At 39.5% G+C, this 11,371-nt stretch overlaps 1 protein-coding gene across 1 annotated transcript in view; it reads left to right on the top strand.

Moving 5' to 3' along the window:
- Positions 1-215: 215 nt before the first annotated feature.
- Positions 216-11,371, top strand: part of LOC136872370 (PX domain-containing protein kinase-like protein) — a 103,850-nt gene continuing 92,694 nt past the window's right edge. Inside the window, exons 1-2 of the mRNA XM_067146180.2 lie at positions 216-423; positions 696-884. Of these exons, the coding sequence (XP_067002281.2) occupies positions 322-423; positions 696-884 (291 nt within the window). The 5' untranslated portion in view covers positions 216-321. The remainder of the gene's footprint in view (positions 424-695; positions 885-11,371) is intronic.

Here is an 11,371-nt window from a genome sequence, read left to right as displayed (position 1 = left end):
AGGTAGTATTATTTTGAAAACTTTCATACTCCGCAGACATGATGATAACTATTTGATGATAACTAGGAAGTGATACAATTACAATTACGGCAATTACAGCAAGATTCGTTGTTTTGGTACTTGACAATTCGTTTATTCTTAACCGAGACTGTACAGTTGAAGATACAGATACTAACTCTCTTTGCCATTTCGCCTGTTGTTTATGTAACGTCAGTCATGGCGGACGGAGTGGGGCGTATGTGAGTAGTGATATGTGTTTGTAATGTTATGGACAAAATTTGACGCACTGATGTCGTTCCTATTACCAAGTTACGTTGATCAATGGCTGTATTTGAGAAGAAGATTCCGAGAAAAGTATGTTTAGATGACACTCAGGCATTGACATGCTTTTTTGAGAATGCACAGAACATTCAGGGGCATACGGTATGTCCTGACAGTCATTGTATTTGACTTTTTGATTGCTAAATAAATACTTTGAAATCCATCATCACATTTAGTGAGTTCTACATTATTTCATTCATAAAGCTTTCAGATGATAACAGGAATACTTTTTATAGGGGATTACCCTAAAAAAAAACTTTTGCAACAGGTTCTCATGCAAGAATCATTTTTAAGGTTATTGTGCTGATAGCAGTAACTCTTCATTACATATTGTTACAAACTAATTAATCTATTTATTAAAATTTGTAATATAGGAATATGTCATCCGTGTACAGCGAGGACCATTATCAGAGAAAACCTGGCACATAAACAAACGGTACAATGATTTTGTTACTCTTCACAATGTTCTTCAGCTGTCTGGACTTAATCTTCCTCTACCACCCAAGAAACTTATTGGTAACATGGATAGAGAATTCATAGCTGAGCGTCAAAGTGGACTTCAGGTATGTCATTCTCATATGGTTTAGGTTAGATGCATCAGAGGTTAGTTATACAGATTAGTTTCTTACATAAATATGTACATTTTCCTGCACCAGTGATGTTTAATAGGCTACTAGCCAACATTCAGTTCTGTATTACATTTCTGTCTGATATATTGAAGTTGTAACTAGGCTGGTGATTTAGGCCTACATAATACAGTGTAGCAGAAATATGACATAGAGTGATGTTTCTTCATTAAGTTTGTGACAAATTATATTTTTCATGAATATGAACCTAACCTCGCCTTGGCAGTGGACCAGTAGGCATACAACTTATGTAATTTGTTATGACTGTGTACCTCTTCCCTGGCATTTTCCTCATAAAAAGTTATTTTCCAAGAAGAATATTGGTGCAGCCGCTTTCATAAATTCAGACTAGGTTACAACTAACCTTTCAAAACAATAAAATATTAAAGATTATCAGAAGTTGCTTGTGATATGAGATAGTTTCTAATATTTTGAATCAAACCTACTATGAAGTGGTTCAGAATGTAGCCTAATGGTTTTGTAGCATCATGGAAAGAAAACTTAAAATTTGGTAGGCGATGTTCTCAAAAACTCTCATTAGTTCCATATAAAAAGGAACCACATTATTGCCTAAGACTGTCCTAGAAGTTTTGTTTTGGTTTTGTTACAGTTTTAACAGGCAAAATTGCAGAAATGACTACCCCTCGTACTACTTCTTGACCTTCGGTCCTTGGGGCCCCAAAATTGAGGACCCCTTGCAGGTGGGGGACACACATGTAGAATGCACCCGCAGTATACCCTACCTGTTGTAAGAGGTGACTAAAAGGGGCCCAAGGGGCTCTCAACTTGGGAGTGTGGATTGGCAATCACGGGGCCCTTAGCTGAGTCCTGGCATTGCTTCCACTTACTTGTGCCAGGCTCCTCACTTGCGTCTATCCTGTCCGACCTCCCTTGGTCAATTCTTGTTCTTTTCTGACCCTGACGGTATTAGAGCATTCGAGGCCGAGGGAGTCTTTCATTTTCACGCCCTTTGCGGCCTTTGCTTTCCTTCATCTGTTACTTCATTTTTCGAAGTGACGGATCCCTTCGTTTTTCTTCTTTTTTCTCTCTCTCTACCCCCTGTGGGTGGGGGACGCAGACGAATAATACACCCACAGTATCCCCTGCCTGTTGTGAGAGGCGACTAAAAGGGGCAACCAAGGGATGATAGTCTTAGAACCATGAAACTACTTTTGATTACTACCATCACGCGAGGAACACCATGGGTTGCCTTTACTTGCGAGTAGTACCACTATATTAGGTACGAAATAGGTTTGTGATTAGTACTAGCAGAGAGTGGTTCACCTGTGGGTTTGCAGTACCCGTGAGTCGTACCCATGTGAGCAACACCGTGGGTCTGGGCGTTGCCTGTGAGTTGTACCACTATATGAGCGACACCGTGGGTCTGCGTTGCCTGTGATTAGTACCCACTGTAGCTGCCTCTGTAGGTCCGTGGTAGAGTGTCGGCCTCCGGATCCCAAGATAGCGGGTTCAAACCCGGCAGAGGTAGTCGGATTTTTGAAGGGCGGAAAAAAGTCCATTCGACACTCCATGTCGTACGATGTCGGCATGTAAAAGATCTCTGGTGATACATTTGGTATTTACCCGACAAAATTAATTAAATCTCAGCCATAGACGCCCAAGAGAGATCCGGTTTACTCTAGGTCCGCTAGATGGCAGACAGAGTAAACCGGAACGTCGAAATTGACGAGCAGACAGCCAGATGGCGTCAAATCGAAATGTCTGCAAACGGTAGCTGAGGCCATACGATTATTATTATTATTATTATTATTATTATTATTATTATTATTATTATTAGTACCCACTGTGTGAGGAAACACCGCGGGAATGCCGGCGCCCGTGACTAGTACACCTAGGTGAGGAACCTCATCGGTTTGCGTTGGCTAAGAGTGGCGCTATTGTGTGAGAAACGCCAGAGGTCTGCGTTACCTGTACGATGTACAATACTTGTGAGTAGTACCATCGTGTGTGGAACACCGTGAGTCTTCGCTACTTTTGATTAGTACCCCAACATGACAAATACCAAGGTTCTACTTTACTAGCGATAAGTACCATTCTGAAGGTCCTTTGACCTGCGTTTTGGACTCCTTTAGACATCAAGCATCCTCGATTCAGGATTGTACTTTATAAGTGGTCCCTTGGTCAGTAACACTGTTATTTATGATCTTTTTTGAGTCGGATCCACTGTTTTTTTTTTGGTTCATATCCATCCATTCATTCTTATGACATTTTTTTATTTTGGTCAGTGGATGATTTTGACCTTTTTGTTTGTCATTTCATTTCGTACCATTAGGGGCCGATGACCTCGATGTTAGGCCCCTTTAAACAACAATCATCATCATCATCATCATCATCAAATTGAGGGATTTTAATCATAAATTCATTTTCTTGGCTTGGGAACTCTTATGTTTGTGTTGTCCCTTACATTCCTGCAATTCACACACAAATATTATATTCGATCTCACTGACATGCAGTGTTGCCCACCCTAGTTGGAGGATCTGCATTACAAGGGCTGCTTCAGGCTAGCAATAGCCACACAAAATTATTTTATTATTGTTAATTGTTAAAGGATAATATTGAACAGTTCCTTCCCTTAAAAGAGATAAAAGGAAGGGCCATGCACAGGCTCACAAACTTAATATCATGGGGTTAGAAGGGAAGAAGAGTTGACCAAGGGAGGTCAGGTAGGAGAAATGAAACTAGTTAGTGATAGCACTGGTAAATAGGAGCTATTTAGTGAAAAAAATTTCAGTCATGACTGAAAGGTGCCAGTTATTTATTATATGTTGTATTACTCTTTATTTATTTCTTACCTCCTGTGGGTGGGGGACGCAGATGAAGAATACATTCACGGTATCCCCTGTCTGACGTAAGAGGTGACTAAAATGAGTGACCAAGGGATGATTGTATAAGAACCATGAAACTACTTGTGATTAGTACCATCACATGGGCAACACCATGGGTTGCCTTTACTTGTGATTAATACCACTATGTTAGGTATGCAATAGGTTTGGGATTAGTAGCAGCAGAGCGATTCAGTGTGGGTTTACAGTACCCGTGATTAGTGTCACTATATGCGAAACACCACGGGCTTACTTTGCCTGTGATTAATACCATTTTGTGAGAAACACCACGGGTCTGGGTGTTGTCTGATTAGTACCACTATATGAGCGACTCTGAGAGTCTATGTTGACTGTGATTAGTACCCACCATGTGAGGAACACCACGTGGTAGTTCGGGTCCCTGAGGTTAGTACACCTAGGTGAGGAACACCATGGGTTTGCGTTACTTTTGAGTTGCACCATTATGTGAGAAACACCATAGGTCTGCATTACCTGTACGATTTAAAATACTTGTGAGTAGTACCCTAATGTGTGGAACACCGTGAGTGTACGCTACTTTTGATTAGTACTGCAACATGAGAAATACCATGGCGATAAGTACCATTATGAGGGGCCGTTGGCCTGGTTTTTGGACCCCTTTGGTTAACAAGCATCATCGATTGAAGATTGTGGTTTGGAAACAGTCCCTAGGTCAGTAATGTGTTTAGTTTCTGGGGAGGTGGGGCATTGTGGGTTGGATCCACTGATTGTTTTAAGTTCATAATCATTGTTCATCGTAGTCTTTTTTAATTATAGTCAGTGGATCGATTTTGGATTTCTTTTTAACTTTCAGTATTGAGTTGGATCTGCTGATTGTTTAAAATTAATATTTAGGCCTATCCATTCATTCTTCATCACGTTTTGAATTCTGGTCAGTGGATGAGTTTCGGACTTTTAAATTGGCATTACATTTCATCTCATTTCATACCATTGGGGGCTGATGTCCTAGATGTTAGGCTCCTTTAAACATGCATCATCATCATCACTCTTTATTTTTTCTTTAAAACATTTAGGCTTGAAAGACTTTTTTCTTGTATCTCCTAAGTAGGGCATAAGGCATCAATGAACTTCCGCCACCGGACTCTGTTCTGCGCCATCGTCCTGATCTCGATCCAGGTCTTCCCTCCTTTCTCCATCCCTTCCGCTATTACACTCCTCCTCCATGTGTTCCTTGGTCTGCCTCTTCTCCTGCTACCTTGTGGGTTCCATTCCAGGGTTTGTCTTGCTATGTTGTTTTAATAATAATAATAATAATAATAATAATGCTGTTTGCTTTACGTCCCACTAACTACTCTTTTACGGTTTTCGGAGACACCGAGGTGCTGGAATTTAGTCCCGCAGGAGTTCTTTTATGTGCCAGTAAATCTACCGACACGAGGCTGGCTTATTGGAGCACCTTCAAATACTACTGGACTGAGCCAGGATCGAACCTGCCAAGTTGGGGTCAGAAGGCCAGCTCCTCAACCGTCTGAGCCACTCAGCCCGGCATGTTGTTTTAAAGATGGTCTTAAAAAAAAAAACATGTAACTTCTCCACTACCACAACAACACTATGCATATATGCCTATTTCCGCTTCTCATCAAGACTATGAACTTTGAATTGTATCCACGTTCTTGAATACTACGAAGAATATTTTAAGACTTCTTGTTCTTATATATTCCTAAAGCTAAGTGAACTAATTTCTTACAACAGATGTGTTTTTAGGAAATTCTATAAAGAATTTTTCATAGTGTCAAGCTTATATGTTTTAAAACCATATTTAAAACAACTGTGTTTCAAATACTTTGTTCTACACACAATATGGCTGAAGGTGACCTTCAAATAGGTCGAAACTAGTCCCATTAAATGTTTATTTAATAAACCTTATTTAATTTGTAAGTTATTGAAAAGGAATAACTTGCTTATTATTTTATTTGGTTTAAACGACATCACGTCACCTCCGCAGAACCATACTGGGCGCTCGTCTGGCTACTGTGATTCAGACCACCGCCCAGTTGAATGTTGGGAGTCATAGAACACATTTCTACCAGGACTTTAAGGAGGCAACCACATTGTGTAGGCTTTACCACCCGACGAACAACTCATGTCCCTTTGCTGCCACCTCGATATAGAGATCAACATAAAATCAGTTTCATGGTCCGTATCGCACTTCAATAGATTCACAATTAAGTATTTAATTTATTTTCCACCTAGTCGATACAATGATTGCTTAAGGCAATATTTTTAATGGTCAAAAGTGGTACGTTTCGTATATTATCAACATCTTCAGCCACATAACACTGTTTAGATGAAAAATATATAAAATTGACAAAGTAATGCTTTAGAGGAAGTGTCCTTAAAATCTTATGTTAATTTTAAGGACACTTCCTCTAAAGCATTACTTTGTCAATTTTATATATTTTTCATCTAAACAGTGTTATGTGGCTGAAGATGTTGATAATATACGAAACATGTACCACTTTTGACCATTAAAAATATTGCCTTAAGCAATCATTGTATCGACTAGGTGGAAAATAAATTAAATACTTAATTGTGAATCTATAGAGATCAACGACGAGCATGGGCCTGTGAACCTCAGCATTGGACCATGGAACAGTGGCAGTGTGTGGTATGGTCTTATGAATCCCGATTACAGTTGTATCGACCTGACAGGCGTGAGAATGTGGCGTATGTTCCATGAAGCTATGGATCCTGCATGTCAGCAAGGTTGTGTCCAGGTGGAAGGTGGCTCATTTCTGATCTGGGCGGCGTTCTCATGGTCGCAATTAGGACCCGTTGTCCGGCTGCAGAGAGCGCTGACAGGTGCATGTTATGTGGACATTCTTTCAGACAATCTGCATGCCTTTCTGGCCCTGGAGTACCCTGATGGAGATGCCATGGTTCAGCAGGACAGTGCGCCATGTCACCGCTCTGTGGGCACGCAGGTAGTTCAAGGAACACTCCAGTGTAGTTACGACCATGGATTGGCCCTCCAGATCCCCTGATCTTAATTCAATCGAGCATTTATGGGATGCTGTCGATGGTGTTGTACGCTCCATGAACCCTGCACGAACTTCACAAGACCAATTGTGGGTAGCAGTGCAAGATGCTTGGGTCCAGATCCCTCCAGAACGATTCCAACACCCGGTAGAGTCGATGGTTCGCCGTATTGCTGCCATTTTGAGGACTCGCAGAGGAGCAATTCGTTATTAACATCACATTCAGTGTCTTCCTATGACTTTTGACCACTCATTGTACATACACCATATAAATATTAAGTGTTATGGATTGCTCCAGCTGGAGGTACCAGTTTTTACAGTGACAATGAAAATATTATGACTGTAGAGACATCATATGAATTCATTTGAAACAAACAGACTATTTGCGATGAATAGTCAATAATCATCAAGCACTCAACAAGAGTTTTTTGACCTGACTAGATGATCAGAGAAAAGAACATGCATGTGAGCAATGAAAGTGTGGTCCATGCATACACATTTCTCACAGTGTCCACATTTGATGAAAGCAGTTTGGTCACATTTCTCACAGACACACATTTCTGTTAATCCACTTTTGAATCTTGCTGCCAAGGACTGGAAATATACAAATGATTGAAGGCATAATAAGTGGTCTGTGTGCCACATGTTAATGTTAATGTTCACCTGTGGGTTTCCAGTACCCGGGAGTCGTACCCATGTGAGCAACACCGCGGGTCTGGGCGTTACCTGTGAGTTGTACCACTATATGATAAATCTGTGATCTGTGATAAATTTCACAATATTTTTTATATAGATTAAAGAAATAAACATTGGCAGGTTGTACAATGCCTGTTTACTTTGCTGGAATTAGCTTCTTGAAATCACCGAGCTAGCCTTAAATAAGGTACAGCCCCGGCATTTACCTTTTCAATCCTAGCTCTTTCCCATCCTTGTGTTGCTGAAAACCATTGATATGTTAGTGCGACGTTAAACCACTAGCCTCCTTCTTGGCCCCAGGGGCTCTGAACTTGGGAGCGTGGGTTGGCGACCATGGGACCCTCAGCTGAGTCCTGGAATTGCTTCCACTTACTTGTGCCAGGCTCCCCACTTTCATCTATCCTATCTGGCCTCCCTTGGTCAACTCTTGTTCTTTTCTGACCCCGAAGATATTAGGGTTTTTGAGGCCTAGGGAGTCTTTCATTTTCACGCCCTTTGTGGCCCTTGCCTTCCTTTGGCCGATACCTTCATTTTTCAAAGTGTTGGATTCCTTCCATTTTTTCCTCTCTGATTAATGTTATAAAGAGGATGGTTGTCTAGTTGTACTTCCTCTTAAAACAATAATCACCACCACTGCCTAGCCCCCTTCTTAATGAATTCAATGCCTCCAGGAACTGTAGAGTTGTATAGTTCATCATCTCTATTGGTTGCCCAGGAGTCAACCAAAAGAAGAACTTTAGTATGTGCTTGTATATCTGGTCACATTGCCTTTTCTAGGAAGACCTTTTAATCCCTCTTGGTCATATTAGTAGATTTGCTTACAAATGTCTTGATGTTCGCTAAACTGATGATAGGTTTTGCAGGAAAATGCCAGTGGGTTATGGTACAAGAACATACAAAAGGGCTAGCAGCTTTCCATCCATCACTATCCCTGGCATTATCATATAAGAATGTGTGGTTGCCGCTGTGGATCCAGCTACACCAAAGAAGTGCTTCCTTCCCTTTACTGGCAGAGTTCGTCCAGATTGCTACTCTTGATTGGTCAGCATTAATTACTTGATCTGGTGACAGAAGTTTTTTACAGTGACTATATTAATACAGTGTGAACAAGTCCATGCGGCCACCATATTCCTCCCAACCACTCCAATAGCTGATTGCATCACAGCAGGATTAGGGACAAAGAAAGTGAAGAAAGTATAAATTAATTAAAAATACACACACTGAATCTCATAATTATAATTTCTATTACATATTTATTACGTGACCAAACAGGAAAATTATGACACTAACAGATACATGTAATACATCCGAGATCTGTGTTAGGTTGACAGCATGTTGTTTACACAGATTGTGTGAGCTTATAACTGATTCTACTGTAGGTTACATACACACACATTTTATATATATTATAAGAGAAAATGTTTTATTTACAATAGATGACCGTTCTAGTTCACAAATGATTCAGTGCCAAATATTGCTGAATGGAAAGAAGTATCTCGGACATCTGGCTTTCTTAATCATGATGTGATGACATGGACAATTCACAGCAGTTGAAATAGGTCAGTTTTTCTTTTATTTAATAAGCACTCATTTCTTCAGTATATACTACGTAATTCAGTATGACAGGCAAATTCAACATAGAGTTACCAGATGGATTATCTTCAACTGCATTTTGCTCCTATACAGCTTTGGTTATTGTGCATTATTCTCTATCTGCCCAAACCTTCTGTTACAATTTTTCCCTGTAGAGCAGTGGTAGAATGTTTGTAGTAGACACTGAAGCATGTGATTAAAGTGAAATTTAAGGTAGAAGTGATCTATGAAGTGTTACGGGTGACAATAAGAAAGGAGTATCTGAAATTGCTGGAGGTGTCAAGTTCTCCCAGAAGTTACACAGTCAAAGTTAAGCAGGTACATTTGACAAAATACCCCACTATTCCACATTATTTTGTGTCTTCCACAGTAATATGTAGTTGGTCACAAGATTTCACTTTAGAGGATCAAACGATTTAAATTACAGACGTGTGCACTGCCATAGATTTTTTGCTAAAGATGGTTTTACTTTTCTTTCTTGAATAAATTTTTAGCCTAAGTACAATGCACCATATTATGAATATATTCAATAAAGCATGACATACAGGTACTGGAATTGTTGTTCTCTTTGTTGTTGTTGTTGTTGTTGTTGTCATTTGAGTCATCAGTCCATAGACTGATTTGATGCAGCTCTCCATGCCACCCTATCTGGTGCTAACCATTTCATTTCTACGTAACTCGTGCATCCTACATCTGCTCTAATCTGTTTGTCATATTCATACCGTGGTCTACTCCTACTGTTCTTACCGCCTACATTTCCTTAAAAAATCAACTGAATAAGTCCAGCATGTCTTATGATGTGTCCTATCATTCTATCTCTTCTTCTTGTCAAATTTAGCCAAATCAGTCTCCTCTCACCAATTTGATTCAGTGTAGGCCTATCTTCATTCGTGATTCGATCTATCTATCTCACCTTCAGCATTCTTCTGTAACACCACATTTCAAAAGCTTATATCCTCTTAGTTATCGTCCATACAGTGCCATGTTCCAGATGAAAGTTAGTTATTTTACTACCCAATTAACAATAGTCAACTACTTCCTTTTAGACTTCATTCCCTAATCTAATATTTCCTGCATCACCTACCATCGTTCGACTGCACTCCATTACTTTTGTTTTGGACTTATTTATTTTCATCTTGTACTCCTTACCCAAGACTTCGTCCATACCATTCAGTAACTTCTCAAAATCTTCTACAGTAAAATTCTTTCAAGAATAAAATTTACTGTGTCCACCTATTCAGTACAATTATATAATTATATATTATATTATTATATAGTATATAATATATATCGTCGTTGCCAGGACAAAACCTCCTGTGTGATAATATTTTTGGAGTTATACTGACCCGCAGCACGTACATTATGAAGAGCGAGAATGCCTTGACAATATTCATACAATATTGAACCTTAGATGACAAGAGACTTACTGGCCAAAGTTCTAAGCTAAATTATTTCACATAGAAGGTTTTGTCCTGGCAGCGAAGATATATTATATTATATAATATTATATAATTATATAATAATTTACTGTGTGCACCTATTCAATACAATTATATTTTATTGTCTTCAGTATGCAACAGATACGAGATTAGTTACTTGTAATCTTCTGCAGTCCCGGATAAAATAATATTATCAGCAAATCTCAGGGTTTTGATTTCCTCTCCTTGGATTGTGATTTCCTTCCCAAATTCCTCTTTGATTTCCTTTACTGCCTATTCTATGTAAACATTAAAAAGGAGGGGGGACAGACTGCAGCCTGGCCACACTTTTTCCTGGATTGCTGCTTCTTTTTCAAAGACCTCGATTTTTATCACTGCAGACGAATTTTTATACAGATTGTAGAAAATTCTTCGGTCTCGGTATCTGATCTCAATCACCTTTAGAATCTCGAATAGCTTGGTCCAATCAGCATTATCGAATGCCTTTTCTAGATCAACAAATGCCATGTATGTGGGCTTGTCCTTCTTAATTCGATCCTCTAAGATCAGACGTAAAGTAAGGATTGCTTCATGTGTTCCTACATTTCTTTTGAAGCCAAATTGATTTTCTCCCAACTCAGCTTCAACTTGTCTTTCCATTCTTCAGTAGATAATACGTGTTAAAATGTTGCAAGCATGAGATACTAACTAATGGTGTGGTAGTTTTCACTCTTGTCAGCACCAACTTTTTTCTGAATAGGTATAACAGCATTCTACCGAAAATCGGATGGCACTTCTCCTGTGTCATATATCTTACACACTAAATGGAATAACCTTGCCATGCTGGTTTCTCCTA

The sequence above is a fragment of the Anabrus simplex genome, chromosome 4 (assembly GCF_040414725.1).
Source record: "Anabrus simplex isolate iqAnaSimp1 chromosome 4, ASM4041472v1, whole genome shotgun sequence".
Lineage (NCBI taxonomy): Eukaryota > Metazoa > Arthropoda > Insecta > Orthoptera > Tettigoniidae > Anabrus > Anabrus simplex.
Note: the sequence above shows the minus strand (reverse complement) of the source record. Positions and strands in the feature narration are given on the sequence as shown.